The sequence below is a fragment of the Strongylocentrotus purpuratus genome, unplaced genomic scaffold (assembly GCF_000002235.5).
Source record: "Strongylocentrotus purpuratus isolate Spur 01 unplaced genomic scaffold, Spur_5.0 spur5_scaffold_18, whole genome shotgun sequence".
Taxonomy (NCBI): Eukaryota; Metazoa; Echinodermata; class Echinoidea; order Camarodonta; family Strongylocentrotidae; genus Strongylocentrotus; species Strongylocentrotus purpuratus.
This window is the reverse complement of record NW_022145603.1, coordinates 32887556-32913462: the sequence shown is the minus strand read 5'-3', so window position 1 is coordinate 32913462 and position 25907 is coordinate 32887556. Positions and strand designations below refer to the sequence as shown.

The 25907-nt window shown below is 37.2% G+C and overlaps 1 protein-coding gene across 1 annotated transcript; it reads right to left on the bottom strand.

Moving 5' to 3' along the window:
- Positions 1–5370: 5370 nt before the first annotated feature.
- On the bottom strand, positions 5371–23537 carry LOC105437780 (ankyrin repeat domain-containing protein 17-like). The gene is made up of 4 exons (XM_030988953.1): positions 22511–23537; positions 18585–18711; positions 13015–13331; positions 5371–5414 (listed from the first exon to the last, which is right to left on the bottom strand). The coding sequence occupies exons 1-4, from the start codon at positions 23535–23537 to the stop codon at positions 5371–5373; spliced, it is 1515 nt and encodes a 504-aa protein (XP_030844813.1).
- Between the last annotated feature and the right edge of the window lie 2370 nt (positions 23538–25907).

The following is a 25907-nucleotide window of genomic DNA, read 5'->3' as shown; positions in this document are numbered from 1 at the left end:
CCCTAAGTTTTCATATACATGTACATATGCGCTCATTGGCACACATCATGCATTTGTACATATTCTCCATTTTCTGTACATGTTTTCATGCTTCATTCTGAACTCCAAAAGAATACTAAACAAAAATCAATCAGTCCATCAGTTTGTAACAGAGAAATTGGGTATTTTTATCCTGCTGACTCATGGACTTCGAAATATGTAAACATCATATGTTATGCCTCCATTAATTGAACAATTATAATGTCGAAAAAATGACAATACAGATATAATGATTATGATGATGATTAGTGATAAAGTAGATCCATGTATTGATGCACCTATTTTCATGACAAGTACTCGCGGAAAACACGATTTTAATGATTGTCGTGTGTACTCCCAACAGCGAGTAATCTGGATTTAATTTGTATCTCCCTTTTTTTCCACGGGGGAATATTGGAGAAAAAAGAGAATTCCACATTCAAGATATTTCAGTATGCCAAGGTTTGGTTAACAACTTGCAAAGTGGTATAAAGCCAATTAATCATTTTCATAACAATGTCTATCCCAGGGGCGGATCCAGGATGGGTTTTGGGGTGGAGGGGTATAACTCTAAATACCAGGCGAGCGAAAGAAAAAAAAATACAATAAAAGGTCATGAACTCAAATATTAAGTCTTTCCTTCCCTTTTTGTCCTCGTTCTTTTTTTTTTTAGTGGCGGGGGGGGGGGGGCTAGAAGTATGTGCTCCCTGGTCCCTTGATCAACCACTAGTGTTCATGCATAACGATGAAGAGATTTTTTTGTTGTAAACCTGCTATTCAACTCGCCCCACAAAAGCTCTCCTGGGTTAAAGTCCAGAGTAAAAGCAAGACAACTGTAATTGTAGCAAGTAGTGTCTGCTTTGCTTTCATGGTAGTTAGGTTTTTAGATTGATCCGAGTAAGAAACGGAGTTTCTTTTTGTTAAATCATGGATTCCAGTGTAAAATTTGAAATGTTGTCAAATGTGTCAAAAATGCGAAAATCATATTATTGTAGATTTACATGCACATAATAATGTATTATTTTAGATCAAATATTTTTGCTAAACATGTTTGTTTGGTGTAGAAAACCTACTATGAACAATACAAAATAACAGACTACACGGACCCGTTGCTCCAAAAGGGCCCAAAGAACCAGCTACTCACGACCGTCAAGAGGACTGCTTGAAACCTTTCCTAATGTAATGATAGCACAGTAAATCTCTTTATTTCGGTACCAAAACATCGTGATACGTTTTTGGTATGAGGCTTTGAACGCTAAATATGTCTTAGGTTCCACAAATCTGAAGACATTTGGAAGTGTGTTTTAGTTAAGATACTTGTCAATTCAACCAATATTACATTATTTAGGGGAACCTGAGCCTGAGAACCTAACAAAGTACGATGTGGATAAGTAAAGTAATACAAGCTTATGACAAATATGAGCGTTTATAATTTGCGAGCTTTCCATAAAGCGATAAACATTGCCTAAAAGAGCATTGGAGTATACAATAAATTGCATGTTCTTTCAATATAGCGCTAAGTAAACGAATCTTATTGCGTCCTCGCAGTATAAATAAACCAAAATGAATACAAGAATAAATAAATACTAGTCGTTGTCAAAACGTATGCCCTGCTAGTATTTTAGAGTTACACAAGATTTTGAGTCAAGATCAACACTTATCGCTCTATGGCCCGCACCCATGCGTGAACTTAAGAGGCTGTTCACACGGGCAGAGATGGCGCGCTAGACCGCGCTACCTCTGCGGTGTGGAAGGTACAACGTCGTTTCGGTCCGCCCAACAGCGAGCCACGGCGAGCCAAAACGGTGTGCCACTGGAGCACCTCTTGGGGGTGGTCCATATCGCGGTCTAGCTCGCGCTAGAAAAAAGGGGGTGCTACGATAGACCGCGCTATCTAGCGCGGTCTACCGTAGCACCCCTTTTTTTCTAGCGCGCGCTACAGCGCGCTCCCTCTCGTGGACCACCCCCAAGGGGTGCTCCAGTGGCACGCCGTTTTGGCTCGCCGTGGCTCGCTGTTGGGCGGACCGAAACGACGTTGTACCTTCCAAACCGCAGAGATAGCGCGGTCTAGCGCGCGCTAGAAAAAAGGGGGTGCTACGATAGACCGCGCTATCTCATTGCGGTGTGAACAGCCTCATGGAGGCTGTTCACACCGGCAGAGATAGCGCGCGCTAGACCGCGCTATCTCTGCGGTTTGGAAGGTACAACGTCGTTTCGGTCCGCCCAACAGCGAGCCACGGCGAGCCAAAATGGCGTGCCACTGGAGCACCTCTTGGGGGTGGTCCACGAGAGAGAGCGCGGTCTAGCGCGCGCTAGAAAAAAAGGGGGTGCTACGATAGACCGCGCTATCTCAATGCGGTGTGAACAGCCTCATGGACCCTCAATCTTGAAACCGAACACCAAACATGTCTATTGTGTCAGCTTCCAGGAGCAAATAAAAGAATAATGTAAAACATTCAAGCGAGCCTAGCTATTTAAAAGTAATATTGAAATAAGTGGTTACAAAAGGGGTTTGTTTGCCAAGCGCAAAAAGTGGAATGGTAATTAGCAGAGGTGGATCCAGGATTTTCCAAACGGGGGTGGGGAAGCTAAAGTATGCGCAAACGCGCGAGCATTTCCAGATCCCCCAGAATCTATCGAATATTAGCAATTCAGAACCTTAAAGATAGCCGTCGTGAGCGATAGATAATCTAGTTGCGAATGAAGTCAAACATAACTCGGGTGTAATAAGGAGACTGATATTTTCTTTCTTTCAATTATCCCAGGTATACTGGGTCAGTCATGCCCCACATGCTGTTTTTTCTGTAATGAATGGACAGGGAGAAATGAGACAAACTACGACATTTTGAATCTAACGCCACAAGAGGGCGGCATGTTACTTTAATGACACAATTAACATAGGGGACTCCGTCTGATGCTTTTTTCAAACAATTCGCCTGGTTGACATTTGATACTCCCATTTGGAAAACAGCTTATCGTACAGTATTCAAACTTGCTCCGAATATACTTCCAAACAGAATAGTTAAAAAACCAAAGTTTATTCAATCGATACGAAATAATGAGGCATGTTTACGTCTTTATGGCATTTTTACCAATCCCCTGTGAAACATTACTCCAAACCAAAACGTTTCATTTTATCAAAGCTATATGTAAAAAAAAAAGAGTTAGGGCCATGTTTGAAATGTTATTGTATTATGTTTTGCATTGGAAATAAAATCATTTGAATCTTGGCTCTAATATTTCAAACTTAGAAATTCATTTAGTGTACGATATTGACCTATGGACAATGGTCATCGGAGCATGAGTCATATATACACACGGTTAATTAGGGCATTCCTATCTTTGTAACTAGTCCATTTGTATAAAAGTGAAACAAAATAAGAAAAACAGAATGGCGAAAGTTAGAATCAGTCAGCTTAATAGTAGGAGAGTTATGAATGAATGAAATGTGAGATCAGTGTAGCTATGCGATTCTCAAATTGGCAATTTTGTCAGTGGATTTTGACGTAGTCATTAACAATACTCCCGTTTGTCGTGTACAAAAATATCATTAATTTATGTTATGTTCTTATTGTCGTCTCTCTTGGGTCACTACTCAAAATATAGGCCTCTTATAGATAGTATAATAATATTATAATAATAGGTCCTCTAAAAGGAAAAATACTTTCCTGAGTAATACATTTGAGAGATGAATCTATTTCAGTAATTTTGTGTTTTCGGAATAAATGAGAAAATTGTCTGACACTGCATCACAGAGACATTACCGACTCAGACAATTTTAAGTTTAGATACTTACCGTATATATTCCACTTTTCCAAAAGTCAAATTTTTATTAGTTTTTGTCAGATTTTTTTGAAATTTCACTTGTCTGCTTCCCTGATCTTTCTGCTTTCTTTAAAAGTTCTTCACTATGAACGTTGGATTTCTATTTATGGACAATACAATAAGGACGCCCTCTAGCGCTTAAAATTACTTTAATGGCGACACGAATATCATATTGACTTTGCAATTATAAACCTTCTAACCCCCACCGTGAGATCAAATTTGCTTTCTCTTTGTAAATTGCCTAAATGTGGGATTTTACCGCTCCGCTGAAGTAATATCCGGTGTAAGCAATTCAGGCACTGCTTGCTATTGATGGAAGAGAAAAAAAAAATCGAATGAAATAATGTCAATTGTCTGGCTTGTGGTCTGAACTTTGACCTAGGAGAGCTTTTGTGGATGAATTGAAAAGCTTGTAAAGAAAAATATTGCCATTTGTTATGCATGAACACTAGGAGAGACATCAGTGCATGACGTTTCCAGGGGTCGGGGTGCTTTCAAATGATACATTTATCGCAGCAATCCATAACCCGCTTCACTGAGCACCATTATGTTGAAAATGACAGGTAGAAATTTTATTTGGAGAAGAAAAAAAACTGAAAATGTTATGATTACATGTAAGCATGACCTGAATAAAATGTAAACTTGAAAACCCAATGAGTGGTAGCTTTCATACGTTTCTTTAAGTAATGAGGACATTGAGAAATTTCTGCATTATTCAAAAATGAAATTTGTTCAGAAGAGCAAGGCATACAGTCAGGTGAATGTTCAGCAAGGACCGTATATTTTGATAAAGGGGTAAGGTATACTCCAATGGGCACATGTAGGTACGACATGAACTATCGGAATATGTTAGTTTTTCCCTCTCGGATGGGCACCCTGTTCAATAACAAAGGGAATACACTTGTATTGCTTTAGGGTTAGTTATTGATTTTGGGAAAAACTAAGGGTGCCCCTGTCATCCCGGAAATCGGTATTGCTTAATTAACAAACATATTGGCACACCATGGAAATTTGGCACGTTCGCACTTTTCACTGTTTTACCAAAATCTAGTAATCATAGTATCAGTTAAGAGAATCTTATTTCTACATGATGAAAAGCAAGAAGCTTTTTCTGAAAAAAACTTGTACTTTGCTCACAATAAGCGTTACTTGTCGGGGTTTGGTGGACACACTATATATATATATATATATATATATATATATATATATATTTAAAATAAAAAAAATATATATATATATATATATTTTTTTTTTAAATATATATATATATTTATATAATTCTAAAGGACAACAATTAAGATATAAACATAAACAGATTGACTCACAACGGAATATTTTTACAATGATTTATATCAAAATTATCATTTTTTTTTTGTCACACCAGATCAAACCTTGACTTCCATGAAATGATGTAAATAATTATGTAAGCTTCAGGATAACTGTTACAGAAACTGTCTCACTGCTCTCGTAACTACATGTAAACACTTGGTCTTTCACAATGTATTCTCTCTCATTTTGTACAAGGCTCTAGTCTCCCTCCATCAACCACACAAGACCATCGGTGATTCTAACTGGTAAAAAAGAGATGAGTCGATGGGTTTCAGTTCTATTCATTAACTTTTATTTTTGGAAGAAAGGCAGCTTAATCTTTGAAGTTAACCATGTTACAGCTTATTGTGCTTTTTAGCCCTTGCCTTAAATTACATAACAACGAACAATAATGTATCTATAAAAAAACCAGGAAGCTTACAGATGAGAATCGTGCAAGTCTTAGGTTAACTGCCTTTCGGACAATACAAAGTTAGTACAAATAAAATAACCTCTCATGATCTGGGATATACCAGCGCTTCACCAGCAAATTAAGCACTTTTTTGATTATGTCACAAAAGACAGAAATCGTACGTGATTATTTTTACTAAACTCACACCGTTTTTAACAGTTCACAAGGTAATAATTGTACAATGCTTTTATTTAAAAAATTACACTTTGTTTTCACGACATATCTTGACTTTTATGAAATTATCTATTTAATTATGTACGCTTTTAAGAATTACATTACGATGTATAACATTGTGAATTGGATATGAGTAAGAATTGACACCTTGTATGTATGTATACACAGAAAACTAACCCACCATATGTTAGCACGAGACTGATAAGTAGAAAGATAAAGGTACTTATATATAATTTCTACACCTGAAGACAAGTATAGGAATACACTTAAAACACGCTTTAACAACACTGCAATACCAATTATGAGTAAGTGGTTTCAACCTTTAAAGTTTAGAACAATCTATGTACAATTCTGGAGAAAAACTACAATGGTATATGAAAATAACTAACTGATAATCATTTGTTTTGTCGGATATGCACAGAAAGAAAATGAGACTGTGAAATTATGAAGTATAAACTCACCACCTGTTTGTAAATGGGTAGTCAGAAATATACAAGGATCACACGTACATGCACTTGTATGACTATCGATTGCATAGAAGATACTAAAACAATTAAACCACGTTTTGAAGGCAAAATACATGTTATGGGTTTGATAAAAACTGACCTATTTACTTTCTCAGCCATTCTCGAACAGGTTATGTACAATTCTGTTAGAAAAGAGCAATTTTACAATAATTTACAAATAAGACACTGTGTTCAAAAAAATTATCATTTGTTTTTATATGTTGCTAGGTAGGGCCCTCTTTGTAATTAGGAAAATCTACACGTACTACTTACGTGATATGAATAGAAATAGTATTGCTGGAAAATGAACAATTGCTATTACTGTTTAACTGTTTGTGATGTGATTTTATTAACAAGGTGTCAACAAAAGGAAATATGACAGACTGCAACTTGTGCATTCCCGACTAAATCTATAATTATGTTGTGATGGCTTCAATGTCCAATACGATAGCAACTACATTCAGATATCTTGTCATTTAAAATCTCGTGTGTTTTAGAAAATTGTTTTAGTTTGTAATATAGGCGTATTAAATACAGATTAGGCATATTACAAATATTTGACAGCCCCCCCCCATAGGTTTAGACTCTTGGACCAATATCTATTAGGTCTAATACTTCAAAATATAAATTTATTTTGTTATAGATGCACATTGAACAATAATAATATTCACCAAAGTTTGTATTCAAATCTAAAATCGTTGACGAGTTTGTGAGGTGGGGGTATGATAGCGCAAAACTAAATATCAATAACAAGTGACAATAACAGTTATAAGCTACTGAAATCATGGCATTTGATTGGCTGAGAACAAAATTGTCATCTAAATTTTGCATTTATTATGTATTACAAGTTTTATGAAACAGGACCTAGAATTTATTTTTAAAACATGCTACTATCCCCGGATACATTGTCAGAATGAGAAAGAACACGGAAAGTTATTCCAAATATAACCAGAGAATACTGTGGAACTATATAGAAACCTACTGTTCCTTTTGGTTTAAAGAAATAGACAAACAAAAATATAATACTCGGAACAAAATGGGAACTGGACTAATTGAGTTTAGAACAATTGATATTAGACAACAATGAAATTGGACCAAATGATAATGGACCAAATGTTTATGGTCCAAAAGGCAAATCAATATAGATTGGACTAAGTTGCCATAACTTATTTCATACATCATTTTATTATAGCATGAAAGCATCTTTAAAGTAACCATTAACATTACGTTAGATAACCATGCAGATAAACAATTGGTGTAATTGAAATTGGACTGTAATCCGGTATCTCTCAGCTAATTACTCTGCAGCTACAACAATCGTATAGCTAGAAGGAAAAAAACATCATCTGCTGACTTTAAACTGACTGATTAACTAATTAACTGATCATAGTTTCCTGACAGTGCACCTCATTATCAATACCATAATAAACCATTAAAACATTCTTGAAATATATACATTACTTAGTGATTACTCATCGAATTCCTACAAAATATTCAGTTTTCCCCAACGGCAAAATCATTCTACAAACGATACCAGTGCCAAATTCGTTAGACTTAATGTACATTATTACAAACGGAACAATCTTTGCCTTCACCTGTATATGAACAAACATGTATGAAATGTACCACTATTGTAAATTTTAGCTGTTACACAGAGATATATCACACTTTGTATAAGTTGTTGTTATTTCAATACAAAAACACAACTTTAACATTAACAGTCAAATCAAATACTTTTTTTAAACAATAAATCATCCTTATCTCTCTTTTCTCAATGACATCTTAATTTTCGAAATTACATACAAACATTTCATAGAAATGTATTCAAAACTACAACTTTACATCATTTTTTTTCTTTAAACAGGACAATTGAGGTGAAACACAAATAGGGCAAAGCTCAGAACATGGCCCTACACACATACTATTACCAAACCCTGACAAGATGCACTTTTAGTATGATATGTACACTGCTAGATCAGGTATATTTCCATCTGCGTGTCCAACCGTACCTATCACGACTATACTTATCCCTCACAAAATTATAATGATAAGGATGGATACAAAATCCTAAAAAGTTTCTAACATTCAGGTTTGAGCGTTGATATCTCTCTTGTTAAGTACTGTTTATTCCCATTTACAATGATGCTCCATTTTTTTTAAAGATTACATAATCATGTGATGTGCAGTACACCTGAATATGGGGTTAAGTCAAAAATGAAATGTTGCAAAATATATTGTTATTGTCAACAATAAATTCCTCATTTGAATGGAGGATGGATTGTGTTGTGAATGATAATCTCTGCGTCAGTTGATTCAACACATTTCATCTTCAAACAAAATAAAATAAATGAAAACAGTACATTGTACTTCATAATTGACAACCTCGTACAAATCTTTAAAAACACGTTTTATTTTCAAAGTATAGGAGAATACACCATATGTGTATTTAATGTATATATTTGTATTAGTGTATTGAGGACGTGGTTGGTAGGTTTACATCGATTTTTAAAGATACATTTTAAGTAAAACCTTAATTCACCATGGATTTGATGTCATATGACGGATAATCAAAATACCTTTAAGTTGACATCCATTTCATAGATTTATGTTAGTTTGTTGAATATAAATTTTGAGTCGAAAACGCTTTTTTCTAATTTTGTTTGGATCCCCCCTAAACTTGGCCAGTATCTTGGTATTTTAACTCTACGATAGTTTCTTATTACAGTAGCATTTTGGTCGTATGCGTATCTCCTCCGTCGCGGAACACAATCTTCTCTTATATATATATATATATGCCTAGTATAAGCGTTCACGAATTTGTGTGTGTGCGTTGACCACATTTTTCCCACACGGCTAACATGTTATTGATGTTAATTACAGTAAACAATTAAAGTCTCTAATTCAGCTTCTCTCAGAGCTTCGTGTAAGTCAGCCACAGTACGGGGTGATTTAATCCTCCATTTCGCAATGCATTCACTCGTTGCCTTCTCATAGTTGTTGAGACACTCTGCAAGAATGTTCTTGGCCTTGTTTCGCTTGATTCCAAGCTTTGCGCTAAACTTGTAGTAGTCGTCGCATGGAATTTCTTGTGCCAATGTATTTAGCATTTCGTCGCTCACTTCCCTGGTTAGATATAAATATATATATATATATATATATATATATATATATATATATAAGAATACAGAAATATAGATCATAACGTTATAAAACCTACGTTTTGCGATGAGCTGCGTGGTACCGCATTCATTTTTAATGCAGCTATTTGTATTATTATGTATCATTTTTGGTACAATTTTATCAATTATTTTTTCGTTTTTATTTTAGTTTTAAATACCACGATTGCAAATCCATATTGTATTGTCTATATGAATTGTTATGTACTCTTAATTAAAAATTCGTATTCATGATACTCATGATACAATATTCTGATAAAAGTGTATTCATGTCTTGAGGGGAGAGATCCATCCTAATATAAAGTTGGTTTTAATAAAAGCATAACAAAGAGTAGAACAAATCATTTAATGAAAGTTTGAACAGTATCCGATTAAGAAAATATGATAGTAATGAGTTTCTGAAGTTGAGATCAGAAAAACAAATTTGCAACACTGTGACGTATTTTGCGAGCTCCTCTCCTATTTCATCAGTACAGAATATTTCATGAACTGCCATCGCTATAGTTATTGATGATGGAATAGATTTGTTTCATACAGAGGTTGCATACATTTTGTTTTTTGGAAGTTTGTTAGTAAAGGGCAAACGGGAGATCTGTCACGGAGTTGCCAAATTGTATTTGGTTTATCGCGCCTTCCAAAATGTTAAACGTTCTTAATTTCAATCGGATTTGTTGAATCTTTCGTTGACCTATTTCTTCCTCTTACCCTTTAAATGCAGAATGGGAATTGGGTCCTGTGACCTGGGTAATAATACTTCAAACACCAAGGTTTGTAACGTGTATCTAGTAGTGATCAAACTGTCACTTACCTGTTTATTACATTGTTACGTTTAAGTAGGGAGCTACACAAAACAGTTATAAATTATCATCATCCTTATATTACTTAAGTATTTGTTGAAGATGGGCAAGGCTCAAATAATTCATATTGGCAAATTTACAAGGCATTACAACAATGTTTCAATAATGTAACATTTGTTTACACATTCTAAAGTGTACAGGGCGAATGATCTCACAGCAAGAAACGTCACAGAGTTGCCAATTTGGGTTTGAACGATCGCAACTTTAGAAAAAATAATAACTTTCTTATTTTTTATCGGATTTTGCTCAAATTCACCGAATTCACTTCTTCTCTCATTAAAGGGTGGACTTCGCCTTTATCCCTTAAGGTCCGGGTAAGAACCCACCCCCTCCCTCGAACGCACGCTACGGTACGTTCGACGTTTCTCTTTTCTTCGAACAGGTACCAGCCAAAAATATAAAGGTGTGTGGGTTGAATCCACACACCCACCTCCCCTCTCCCTCCCCCTCGCGTTTGGAGGATTCATTCATTACCTATTCATTGAAAATATCAAACCCTTCCTCGTTGCGACTTCGTTCCTCTCTTCGAATATTATATGCCTTGTAAAGCATCAGTTTGTTTTCGCGAGGGAAACGTTACTCTAATTAAGATCAATTTTGACCTATTAGTGTGTATCAATACTCTGACATGCTCAAAGTGTCGTAATTTGGTCAAAGATTATCAACTATATTGAATTTACATCTGAAAAAGACGATGTAATTTTGTCGAATTCTTACAAATCTTATTCCGCCCTATGTTTTTCCATTCTGTGTCGTAACGGGGATATGCCCATACACCTTTCGGTATAAATCAGAGTTGTAGTAGCAATGGGCGTTGATAGAGACGTTGCAAAACAGTTGTACCAAAACACAAACAATCTCGTTTATACCTTTTTGATCTAGGCTATACTTTGCTGTTCATGTGCAAGCGAGTCAAACGAGCGAGCAATACTGTTAAAAAACAATTGTGGTCACATTGCAACCGATTAGTCCATGTGAATTAGAGTACAAGTTAGGGAAGGGGCTATGGTAAATATATTGTTTCTGGGGAAATGAGGGGGTGATAACAACATCTTGTAATATAGCACGTAAAATAATTACATATCTCAGTCTGTTTTACACGAATGACACACAATGATAATGTAGTATGAATAGGTATATTATGGAACAAAGGGTTATCGATTACATTAGCCTAGAAAAGGGAGGTTCGATAGCTTTTAAAACGAGCACGATTATATTTCGGAAAGGGGCACAGTTAGTTTGTATGACATTTTGATAATTGTGCCCCCCGGCTAGATATGTTACTTCAGACGACCACAAAATGGCACAGTCTGTAAGCAACAGCGGGAGATATAGGCCAAAAGTGGCACGTAGCAAAGGGCAATTACATCAGTCAAAATCAAGGGGAGCAAATGGGTTGTTATCAAAAGGGGGTAGTGAGCACATTTTTTTTTTTTTTGATCCTCAAAAAAATTTCAATTTGCACCCCCCCCCCCTTGAGCGTCAGGGGGGGGGGGGGGCCCAACCCCCAAAAAAGGTAAAAATCACGTGATTTTACATGATTTTTTTCTCAAGGGGGGGGGGGGCCCCCCCCCTGGATCCGCCACTGTGTCAAAGTAAATGAGGCACTTATCGGAAGGGAACAGGACACTTATTACAAAAGGAAAAGTCAATTGTCCAACTAACAGGAGCACCTATCAGATTCGAATAGGAGCACCAATCACAAATAATACTTACTACAGTAACTATTCTAGTACTACACTATCAACAGGAACAATACACACCAAACAAAATGCATTCGATACATTGCATTCCGGCAGGGGAAGAACAAAGGGACAATCCTGTTATATTTTTATTTTTTTTCTTCACTCCCGCACATTGAGTTCAACTCTGTAAATCTCGTTTTACGGTGGAAAAATAATAAGTAATTGCAGGGGCGAACCAAAATAGTGTTTTTTGCTTGCTTGTGTGCATTAATGTACAATTATGGGTGCAGCGGATCTCGCGGTGTAGTCTGTCAAACTGCCAGCCTGCTTGCCTGCCACCACAAACTGTTCGTGATCCGCCCAGAGTGTGGCGGAAGGTTTGTGTGGAAGTTGCGATTTCGGTTTGGGATAGACTTGTCAAATCCTTCCGACTTCCAATGTGCGTTAAATTGACGATTTATTCATTTATTAGCTCCTCGGTATTTTTAGTTTCATTAAAATACTGTTTGGTGTGCAATTTGATGTTCTAAATCGTGATGATAATATTTACTGTTGATCTAGTTAAGATTAAGAAGTTATTAAAATTGATAGTATTCGCATTATAACATTAACATTGTAGGTTTGAGCCTATTTAATTTTCGTAATTGGTTCCATTATCTGTTTTTGAAAATTGTCTCTGGTTCTGGTTAAATTTCCGTAGGCGAGGGGTAAATTTTGTTAAGATAAAGAAGTTATTAAAATTGATAGTATTCACATTATGAAATTAACATTGTATGTTTAAGCCTATTTAACTTTCGTAATTGGTTTCATTATCTGTTTTTGAAAATTTTCCGTGGTTCTAGTTCAATCCCCGTGGGCGAGGGGTAACTTTTAAAAAATAAATTCCCCCTTGTTCCTGGCCGCTAATTTCAAGGCTTGTATAGGCGGCCCTTTTCCCCATGAGTTTGACGAATTACTTGAAAGAACAAAAACAAATTGTTCGAAAGTACTCACCGGTTTGGAGATCTGGAACCTTAGAATTCCTCAAGAACATGTCACTAAGTCTTTCAAGCCCTGTTAGCTTCAGGGCATCTGCAAGAGCTGGTCGTTCTTCTGCATCTGTTTGGGTATCTCGCCAATCGCGGAGCATCTTCAATGTACCATCATACGTCACATGCTGGTAACGGCTATTCGTGGCTATATACCTCCCAATATCGGCTGGATCAAAACCAAGGGCCTTGCCGAGAGAATCTATTTTCGTGTTGTCTGGGATGAGACGCGCCACGTTTTTCAAGATTTCATCAAAATCCTCTTCTCGTTCGAGATGACTCCTTTAAAGACATGTAGATAACATTACTCAGTATGTGGACTAAGTATTGAACTATTCTAGTAGTTTAACTGATCTGAAACTGTCTAGAAGTTACACTAATGGTTTATTATGAAGTGAGATTCCGGGAGCCATGCACATGTATCGAAACTCCTCAGAAAATCAAGGAAGTACTCCTAAGACATGTAATAGTTTTACTCTGAAGCTAAACAAATGCATAATGCTCCTTGTATTACTTGCAGTCTGTAGTCATCTTAGGGATAGTGCTGCAGAGCCTTTAGAATATTGTTAGAGGAATAGTAGGAAGAGGTTGATGTTAAAGAAGAAGATAGTATATGGTGATGATGATAATGATGAAACAAAAGAAGAAGACGAAGCAGAATAATAATAATAATAGTTCGTTCTTTTATAGCGCATTTCAGGACCGAATGCCCTCTAAAAGCGCTTTACAATGTACAATGTATGTTTACATAATAATTACTCGAAGCATTCATCAAAGAGGTGAGTTCTCAGCGCTCTCTTAAAAACTTCAACAGAAGAAGAAGACGACAGAGAAATGAAGAAGAAAAAGAACGCGAAGAAGAAAAGGAGGAAGTAGTAGTAGGATAAGAATAACAACAACAAGAGCAGAAGAACATGAATACAAACATCAGCAACACCAACATGAACAAGAAGAATACAAAACAGAAATGTCAGTATATTTCAAATAGATGGACAATATAATCAGTATCACTTAATAGGTCTCCTAGGTTAAAGTTCAGACTTCAAGCCAGACAATTGAAATTATTTCATTCGATTCTTATTTTTAACCATAATGCATGGCTGTCCAGAGGAATTTTCCTGTCGGGGACCGGGGTAAAATGCAATGATTTATTGAGATTTTTTTTTGCATTTTCAATCTTTTTATTTATTTGTGGGGTTGCCCGCTTCCCTAGCCCCCGCTGCGTACAGTCATGATTCAGTGGCAAAGCAACAAGCAGAATTGACAAAAGACTTAACTCGGTTTCATTGACGATCAGCCATGTATAAAGTATTTCGTCTATGTGTGATCGTCAACGAAACGGAGTTAAGTCTTTTATCAATTCCGTTTGTTGCTACGGCAGGCAGCTAGTGAAAACGAATTCGTTTTTCTGGGTCGCACTGTATTATTGAGGGGTGTAAATCCCGGGGGGTGGGGGGGGGCTGCACCCCCCCCCCCTGGTTTGAAGTAGGGGGATGGCCTGTACAATCATCCCTCCCTGATTTTACCCAAAAAAAAGAGAGGAAAAAAAGAGAGGAAAAAAAGGAAGAAGAAGAAGAAGAAAAAATGTGATTGTTTCAATTGCAGCATAATGCATGAGAAATGAGTTATTTTGTTTATGTATAGCCTACACGTATCCAGTATGTCACAATAAGGAAACGTCAAGGCTTCCGCGCTTCGCGCGAGCGGGGGAAACTGAATTCAGATAAATAGGGCTTATTAAGAGTCGAAAACGGTGCAACGAATCGTCTTCTTTCTATAATAATTAAATCAAACGTCTAAGCTTTTCACGCTTCGCGCGGGAAATGGAAACTGAATTCAGACGAGAATTAAGAGTCGAAAACAGTACACTCAATCGTCTGCATTCTCTAATAGTTTAAGGAAACGCCAAGGCCTTCGCGCTTCGTGCGAGAGGGGGAAACTGAATTAAGATAAATAGGGCTTGCAACGAATCGTCTTCTTCCTATAATAATTAAATCAAACGTCTAAGCTTTTCGCGCTTGGCGCGGGAAAGGGAAACTGAATTCAGACGGGAATTAAGAGTCGAGAACAGTACACCCAATCGTCTGCTTTCTCTAATAGTTTAAGGAAACGTCAAGGCTTCGCGCGAAAGGGGGGAACTGAATGCAGATAAATAGTGCTTATTAAGAGTCGAAAACGGTGCAAAGAATCGTCTTCTTCCTATAATAATTAAATCAAACGTCTAAGCTTTTCACGCTTCGCGCGGGAAGGGGAAACTGAATTCAGACGAGAATTAAGAGTCGAAAACAGTACACTCAATCGTCTGCATTCTCTAATAGTTTAAGGAAACGTCAAGGCCTTCGCGCTTCGCGCGAGAGGGGAAAACTGAATTCAGATAAATAGGGCTTATTAAGATCCGAAAACGGTGCAATGAATCGTCTTCTTCCTATAATAATTAAATCAAACGTCTAAGCTTTTCACGCTTCGCGCGGGAAGGGGAAACTGAATTCAGACGAGAATTAAGAGTCGAAAACAGTACACTCAATAGCTGCATTCTCTAATAGTTTAAGGAAACGTCAAGGCCTTCGCGCTTCGCGCGAGAGGGGAAAACTGAATTCAGATAAATAGGGCTAATTAAGATCCGAAAACGGTGCAACGAATCGTCTTCTTCCTATAATAATTAAATCAAACGTCTAAACTTTTCGCGCTTGGCGCGGGAAAGGGAAACTGAATTCAGACGAGAATTAGAAGTCGAGAACAGTACACCCAATCGTCTGCTTTCTCTAATAATTTAAGGAAACGTCAAGGCTTCCGTGCTTCGCGCGAGAGGGGGAAACTGAATTCAGAGAAATAAGGCTTATTAAGAGAAAACCGAATTCAGACAAAGATTAAGAGTCGAGCACGGTTTAACAAATCGTCTACTTTCTCTTATAATTTAATTAAACGCCAAAACTTCCGCCCGGGAGGGGGGGGGGGGAACTGAATTCAGATAAGGATTTACAGTCGAGAACGGTACAGCAAATCGTCCCCTTTTTATAATAATTTATAATAAGGTTTCGCGCTTCGCGCGGGAGGGGGGTTGATTTATTCAGACAAGGGTTAACAGTAGAGAACGGTACAATAAATCGCCTTGTTTTACTAATAATTTAAGGAAACGTCTAAGCTTCCGCGCTACGCGCGGTAGGCCTATCACCCACACACCCCTAATGAGCGAGCGTGTGAGTGCGTGTGTGTGTGTGTGTGTGTGTGTTGTGTGTTTGTGCGCGCGCGATCTCGCGCGCTTGCGTAAATTAGTGTGGGCGTGTGCTACTGCTAGTATGTGATGGCTATCGCCGATCATCCCCCCCACTCCTCGGTACGGATTTACGCCCCTGGTATTATTTCAGTATTGTTGGAGAAGGGCAAGGCTCAAGTGGTTCCTACTATTGAATTTATAAGTTATTACAACAATGTTTAAATAATGAAACATTTGTTTACACATTATAAAGAGTACAGGGGAAATGGGAGGGGACCTCCCAATATGCGTCACAGAGTGGCCAATTTGGATTTGAACGATCGCACCTTTCAAAAATCATAACTTTCTTGTTTTGTATCTGTTTTCGCCCAAACTTTCCCCGACTATTTCTCTTATGTGTCTGCTTCTAATAAACCAACTTGATATCAGGGTGGACTTCCCTTTTAACCTTAACAGTGCCGGGGGGGGGGGGGTGCTACGATGTGTTTTCCTTCGAAAATGTACTACCCACAACAATAAGAGGGGGAGTGGGTTGAATACACCCCCATCCTCCTCCCTCCCTTTTTAAGTATTAATTAATTACTTACTCATTCCTCTCTTCAAAAATTAGATGCCTTGTAAAATAACAGTTTTTTTTCGTGAGGGAAACCTTAAAGGGCAATCCAACCCTATTAATAAGTTAATTTGTATGAAAGCAGAAAAATAACAGAACTTAATGGCAAAAGTTTGAAATGAATTGGACCAATAGTAAGGAAGTTATGAATGTTTGAAATATGACATCACTAAGTCTATGCGAATCTCAAATTGGTAGTTTGGTTAGTATATTATAACGTAGGACGTGGGTAACTCTTCCATTTACCGTGTATACAAATATCCATAATTTTTTGTTTTTGTTCTCGTAAATTCCTTCTCCCTTGGGGCACTACTTAAAATATATTATAGATAGCATGCAAGTGTAGGTCTTCAAAAAAGAATAATTTTTTTAGTCATTTTATGTTGGAACAGATTGACGTTATATACCCCTTCAGCCAATTTCAAGTGTCCATAGTGATTACAACTTTCACAAATTCATAACTTAATTACATTTAGTCAGATGTAATTGAAACTTTCATCAGTTAGCTTCTCTGATTTGTCTGCTTTCGTTTAGAATAGTTGTCTATTGGGTGGGATATCCCTTCAATCTAATTAAGACCTGCCTCGACCTATTGGTGTGTTTCAGCAGGGAGGTGAAAGAAAGGAGTGGAAACTCTTGTAATTTATTCAAACGCATTCGTGAGTTCTAAAGCGTAACAATGGGATGTGTAACATTCCACATGGCTTTGAAGTTCCATGCTCCGAGCCACGCTTCTACTGCGGTGAATTCTGGAGGCCAGGCACCAGTTTCACATTTATTACAAAATATTAAATTACCGGCAAAATTTCAGTGTAAATTATAAAGTTTTTATGGGGATTGTATGGGGAAAAGTGCATCAAACAATATTACAAATTTAGGACTCCATCCTTTCTATAATTTGTGTGCCACAGTTGGTAAAAGGAGAATTAGAACCTTACAAAAACTCAATCTTATAGGATAATGCGCTAATTTATGCATGTTTTATTCAAGATTTATAATCTTCGATAGCTATACATTTGCTAATGCGTGTTTTTTGTATTTTTGCAGTTGGAAAAAGCATGAAATTACACAAGTTTGTGTTCGCTTGTTCTACTCTTTACACATTCAACAATGAATGAGAAATCATTTAAGGGACAGCGACAGTTGCTGTGATACCATTTTGTGATATAGGAATTCAAAATCCTGAAATTTCATGCGCTCTTTATCCCACCACCTGGTCAACAGTTGCAGATTAGCGCATAGCTTTTAGGCGGCTTGGAGCATGGGGTCAAAGGAGAGCGGCTTGATTCCAGTCCTTCTCTATCACGTTCCTGGTTTCAGTACTCTGACATGCTCAGAGTGTCGTCATTTGGTCAAAGACTATCAACTACGTTGAATATACTACTGGAAATGGACGCTGAATATTGTCGAATTCTTACAAATCTTATTCCGCACTTTGTTTTTCCTTCTGTGTTTTAACGGGGATAAGCCCATACACCTTTCAGTATAAATCAGAATTATAGTCACAATGGGCGCTGATAGAGACATTGCATAATCGCTGTACCAGAACGTAACAAAGATCTCGTTTATACCCTTTTGATCTAGGCTGGCATATGGTTGATATCTAAGAACAATATCGATTTGTTCCCTAAGTTTTGGCCTATCACATCAATGAGATTTTAATCAAGAATGATCAAAAAGCACATTAGCAATTAAGAAAAAATCTAACCTTGCTGTAGAAGTAGATACTTCACCGACTGCTGCTGATGCAGCTTGAAGAGGAATGTCGACTACTTTGAATGCCAACGGTCTCGGAGATGTACAATTTGTGTTTCCAAGTGATGCCTCGGTTATTCCTAAGTTTAAGAATGGGAAACGATCGAGTCGAAATGGATTATATCTGGTAGTTTTGACAAGTTCTTGATATGTTCGTTTGTCACCTTATCTGCATCTACAATGCAATAAAGGTTACTTAATAAATCATAAATTTCTCAGAGGCCGTAGTAACCAAATTAATTTAAATGCATTAAATTAAAAAAAAAAAAAAGTTGAAGGATCGTAGTAGATGTTTGCTTTCTAATTTGAAATTTGCACTATTTGAGGAGTCGAATAATTTAGAAAGTTAAGATAGGGAAAATGCTAGTTGTTTCCTAAAGTAGACAGCTTACATGCTAATTAAAAATATGACGAGTTGTATGAGTTGAACACTTTGGGTAGTAATTTCCCCGAGAAAGGCTTTTAACTCATAGCCTGCCATGAGGCTGCATGCACGCTATCGTTATACTGCTTTGTCCATGCGAGAGAGCTATCGCTTGAGTGCCATGTGCGTGCAATGCAGCATTCGTAATAGCAGTTATTGTTCATGCTCATTGGAATGTGCTGTGTATTTTGCACTCGCTATTCACAGAACCCTTGCGTTAATTAGATTATTTCCAAAACAACCTGGCATGGGATGATTTGGGGCTTGGCACAATGGGGATTAGCCCTGTGGCATGATAAGAGTTAACGGAAATGTTTATTATGGAACGACGAAGCGATTACCAAACTGTATTGAGAGAGATAATTGTGGCAAACACACGTGTACGCACTTAAGGTTCAAGACATAGAACGCTAAAGTAGTCCCCTTCCACATTATTGTATATGAGAGGGAATTATTTGGAGCTCAATAAATTGAGTTTTGATCGAGTACGTGTGCGCGTGTCACAACTATCTTTCTAAAATACGCTATGGTGATTACTATTGTGCACTTATCCAACTAATTGTGCTTAATTTTGAGGAAAAAATAACAAAACTATATACATGTATATGTTTTTTTTTAATGTTACCGTGAAATTCATACCAAACGTACACTTTACTGCAAAAGATATACACTCAAATTTTTATTGAATTTGTATTTTATTTATTTTTATTCTCTACCTTCGGATATCTTGTCATTTCTAGTCTCGTGTTTTTTAGACTAAATTTAGGTGTATTACAGATTGTGTACCTTTCTGTTTAACATTGTCATCAGTAACGAAATTCAAATTCATTGATTCCATCGCGGTAGACGCCTCTGAAACACTTGCAGACCCTATGAACACAGAAAGAAAATTTGGTGTAAATTACCATTTGGTCCCAGTTTCATATGATCTTACATCATTTCGTCCAACTCCATTTTTTCCATCAACTATTTTGTCCAATAATCATTAATTTTGTGTAAGCGTTATGCGTTTTAACCAAAAAAAGTTGTTTTTCTTTGTCTCTCTCTTGTTATCGTGTGGCTCGCGCGTGCTAATATGAACAAATAATTAGAAGGCACCCCCCCCCCCCAATCGGGAATAGTCACTGAGTACTATATCCATTAGGTATAATACTTTCAAATATCAATTCATTTTGTCACAGATGCACATTAAACAATCCAATTTCTTCAACAAAGATTGTATTTAAATCTTAATTCGTTCTTAATTCGTAAAGTAGTACACGAATCAGGACTGTAACAAGTTACAATAACTGTTACAAGCTACTGAAAACATCGCATTTGATTGGCTGAGAGCAAAATTGTCATAGAAGGTTAGCATTTTGTATTGATAACAAGTTTTATGAAACAAGTCCCAGCATTTATTGTCAGAACATGCAGCTTTTTGGCATGACCTACTCCTCTCCATCCCCGGATACACTGTCAGAATCAGAAAGAACACAGAAAGTTAATCCGAATATAATTATAGAATACTGTGGAACTTTAATGGAACCTATAAGTTTCTTCTTGGTCAACAAAGCAACAATAACAAATAAACAAAATCCATGACTAATCGTTCATTTAGACATAAGGCTAACAGTAATGGACAAAACTGGGAAATAGACCTATTGGCAATTATACAAAATAATATTTATAGCCAAATGATGATTAGACCATATGGTTATTAGACGAAATGGGATTAGAAGGAATCGAGATAGGCCTACACGAAATGAAATTATAGACAGACGGGAATATGATGCTTGGACCAAATAGAAACTGGACTAATTTGGTTTAGATAGATATAGATAAAAAGGCAATTGGACCAAATTATAATAGACCAAATGTTTATGGGACCAGAATGAAAAGAAATATTGGATGAAGCGGCCATTCTACCAATTTGTTACAGACAAGTGGCTATTGGCCATGCCGGTAAGCGACTTTGCGTTTTACACCCTGGCCTGGACCTTTTCCCAATAAATTTCAAGGAACCGACTGGGAAAAGTCTATCCATGACAAGATATTGCGCGCGCACGTAGCTCTTCTGCAATGCTCAACGTACGTCCTATATATGTCCAGTGTCGCGGTACGCGGTACATGTACTTTTGTATCGAGACGTACGAGTGAGAGAAAAACAACGAATAACAACAGAAGGAAATAGAGAAAAACAATAAATAATTAAAGAACAGAGAGGAAACAAAGAATGTCATAAGCAGAGAGAGAAAACAAAAACTAACTTGAAAGAAAGAGAGAAATTAGAGAAGGAATTAATCAAAGTAAGGAAAGAGAGAAACCAAATAATATTATGGTTTTTGTGGTTTAATTCCGCCTTCTTCAGGGTTTCAATTTTTGACGTGTAGCCTACTTTCAAACCATTTGCTGATTCGGACCCCCCCCCCCCTAACACACGTGTACACATATCGACACATACACAGACTACACTCGACATAATATGTGTAATGGTAATGTAATACATAAACTGTGATTTAAATATTGCACTCGTACCATTTTCTATTATTGTGGGATCACGTCTTTCATTTTTTAAATTCATGTCATTTGTTTCTAAGACCTAATTTCTCTAATTCTCTTGACCCCTCTCCCTTCATATTTGTTTTCTAAGACCTCCCCCCCCTCATCTCTCTTCATATTTGTTTTCTAAGACCCATTTCTCCCCCGCCCCCCCCCCCCTCTATTCATATTTGTTTTCTAAGACCTCTCTCAGTCTCTCGACCCACTCTCTCTCTCTCGTATGTATTTCTCAGACCCCTCTTTCTTTCTCTCTCATTAACCCCCTCTTCAAATTTGTTTCTAAGGCCTCTATCTCTCTCTTCATATTTGTTTCTAAGACCCCCCCTCTCTTTCTCATTTCTTGATATTTGTTTCTAAGACCTCTCTCTCTCTAGCTCTCAATTCATGACTAGACTAGACTAGCGTAGACTAGACTCATTCAAGCAGTTTCATTGCTATTTACCGGGAAAATGTCCAGGCCAGGGTGTAAAACGCAAAGTCGCTGCCGGTAAATTGACTGGCATGATGATTGGCTGAAACGTTGATTGACCATGTATAGAGGGTATATATAGGGTTCACTCATGTAAACTGGGTGTAGACTAAATGAAGTGGGACAAACTGGCTATAGGACCAAGTGGCATTGGACCAAACGGTAATACATGTATATAATTTATTTTGCATACAACTCGTTCAGTTATAGGATCAGGAATATTTGGTTCTGCAATCTTGGTAAGTCGGGGTAAAAAGTTCATTTAAAAGATTGAAGAAGAAAATATTACATTGTATTAATTTAAATGGGAAAATTTAAATATACCTTTAAACTAAATGTGGAATAAAATCAAACTTAAAAACAAGAGTATTATGGCAGATTCGTCCCTATAAATACATCACTTGTTTAAATGAAATAGTGATTGCTGTTAAAATGAGAATCATACCTTCAGGTGATGCTTCTTCCTTCTCTGCTTGTTTACTCGTGAGATACTGAACTACATCAAGATGACCATTGCTTGATGCAACAAGAAGCGGAGTCGAACCATTATTAGCACCTCTTTTAACCTGTGCTCCTTGACCAACGAGGTACTCAACTACGTCAAGATGACCATTTTGTGATGCAGCATAAAGTGGTGTGGAACCGTCCAGGCCATCGCTATTAACCTGTGATCCTTGATCAAAGAGGTATTGAACTACATCACGATGACCATAGACTGATGCCCAGTAAAGAGCTGTGAAACCAAATTTATCACATTTCTCTACCTGTGCCCCTTGACTGACAAGGTATTTAACTATATCAAGAAAACCTTCCATTGATGCCATATGAAGTGATGTCATAGCAACATTATTCTCAATCTCTACCTGTGCTCCTAGACCAATGAGGTACTCAACTACCCCAAGATGGCCTGCCGTTGATGACATGTGAATTGCCGTCAAATTACCCTTATTATTAGACTTATCAATCTGTGCTCCTTTACCAACGAGATACTTAACTACATCAACATTACCAGAGAATGATGCAAGATGAAGTGGTGTGGTATCATATGTATCACCACTCTCCACCTCTGCTCCTTGACTAACGAGGTACTGAACTACATCAAGAAAACCTTTGGCTGATGCATTATGAAGGGGTCTTCGACCTGTCATATTGCCCCATTCTATCTGTGCTCCTTTCCCAACGAGGTACTGAACTACATCAAGATGACCGGAGAGTGATGCAAGAAGAAGAGCGGTGTTACCAGAGTTACTAGGCTTATCAAACTGTGCTCCTTGACCAACGAGATACTGAACTACTTTGATGTGACCATTGTGTGATGCAAACTGAAGTGGTGTTTCACCATCATTAATACACGTGTCAATCTGTGCTCCTTGACTAACGTGAAACTGAACTACATCTAAATAGCCATTAGAAGCTGCCAAGACCAGGGCTTTATCGGCCTCAGTAGGCTTATTTGCTGCTCTTTCAGCCATGTTTTGATATGTATGGGGGGCAATCCTTATGGATATTTCTTAACCCGTCCTAAAGCTTATATTTCGTAATTGTCAAAGGCACCTTTGCGTTCTGTGAATCGTTCTTGAAATAGACTAAATACGTCAATGAAGTTACCCGCTCTACAGGCTGAGAGGTATATATTTGTTTTATGTTACCCTGCAGGTTTAAACTGTTCAAACCTACTAATGATTATACATTGGAAACTACGGGAGAGCAATAATTCTAATCTAATAAATTAATACTTGCGAGCATAATTCCAATTCTATGATTAAAGAATCCGTCTCGGACAGTCCTGGCGGTGTCAGTACAAGTTCGATATTTTCACCCAGCTTATTGGTCTGATTTCCTTTATATAACCAACGTGCTCCGGTCCATCCAAATATAACATGCATGAAAGGTCTGTTGATTCAAAAATGAATTGTAGATTGCCAAATCAGTTCACAAATCGGTGCATAAAATTGTTCCACAATAAAAAATATTTTTTCTTAAAATGTAGCTCTTTACTTTTTATCCGAATAATTTACCTTGTGTTCGATGGCATATGACACACAGGTAAGAACTAAATATGTTATTTGTATGTGCTCACAGTTTCCCGTTCAAACTAACCGACGTAACAGTCATGGAGAAAATGGCGGATCCTTTTGTGAGAAACGGGCGTTGTGTTGTAGAACATCATCATGATACGTGCGTCATCGTGACCTGTTCTAAGCTTCGCTGCAATGTAATGCCAAAAAACTCTCAAATCCCTGGTAATGCAAAAGTACATGAAGAGAACGCACACTCAAGCACAAGCATACGCACATGCTTAAGTCGGGTCAACTGCCCGAGCTGTGATGGCCATACACACATTCCTGTCCAGCATGGCTGCTTTTATCTCTGACAGTTCAAGTCCCGTATCCTTCTTGAGTAGGTCTGTATAAGTAAGATGAGGTCTTCCAGGTTTCTTCTTCCCGTGTTTAGGCTTCCAGAGTAAAAGCTGAGATATTGGTTCATTGATGTTCCTACAGCTGTGGCAACCACAACCACAGATATTATAAGCAAATGAAAAACTATGATGGCACAACCTAACATACGCACATAGCGATAATTTATGTCTACGTTCACGCAGGAATCTCTCTCTCTCTCTCTCTTCTCTGTCTTCATCTACATTTCTCTGTTTGTGTGTGTGTGTATGTGTGTGTTGTCTCTCCTTTACTCTTTCAATATCCCTCTGTATCATGTCGTCTGTCCAATTAACTGGTTCACGCATCGTTTGCAGGCACAATCCATTGTATACAAATTGTGCGTAATAACATCTGCGCTGACATTATATTGCCTATATTATTATAGGCTCTGTACTTAAGCTGGGTGCCATAGACTGATTGATACACGTCTGTAAAAACCCAATACACACACAAACACACACACTGACAGAGAATGGCTCTGCTCAATGCATTAGGAATGGTTGTAAAGTGTCAACTCGGAGTCTGTGCCTGCAGACTACTTTGACGCACGCGCACATTCACACAAAACACATGATGATTACGATGATGATTAGTGATAAAGTAGCACCATGAATTGATGCACCTATACTAATGATTAGCAATCGCAGATAACACGATTGCAATGAACATAGATGTGAGATTTCGAAATATTTTTTTGTTTTGTTTAAAGGGATCATGTAACAATGTTAAATCTGAGATACACGGCCCTTCGTGTTATCAGTGTCTGTGATATGGTGTAATATTGAAGCCCTAAAAAAATTGCGCCTCAAAATGATCAAGAAGTACCTCAAAAAAGTAAAAAAAATTGAGTGACCAGTTTTACCATACTCGTTTTCCCCAATAGACTGTAGTGGTATGAAAACCGTCCAGGGGAACGGCTTTCAAAATTTGTAATTCCAATCATAAATATCTTGATAATCAGACAGGCGATCGGCTTGTAAAAGTCATGGTGTTCCTGACTGACCTAAAGGTTTATAATTATCATTGCATCATGAGCTAAATCCAGAATTTTGTTTCAGAATCTGAGACAAAGTTACCGGATCCCTTTAAAGGAAATTATTAACATATCTGTAGTATTTTGGTAGCATTATAAAGATATTTTCACCACCTATAAATGTCAACTAATTTAAGTTTGTCACAATTCTCAACAACTAATGGATTCAAGATATTAAAAAATCAGGTATGGCATTTATGTTATGATTTAACGTATTAAGTTATATTATTTTGTATCATTCCCTTTATAAAGTCGTGTATATTCGTAATAGCAAATAATCTGGACCAAATTTGCATTAAGAGTTCTTTAAGTGATATTAGAGAGAAACAAGAGGAATTATACAATCAAGATATTTCAGTTTGCCACAGTTT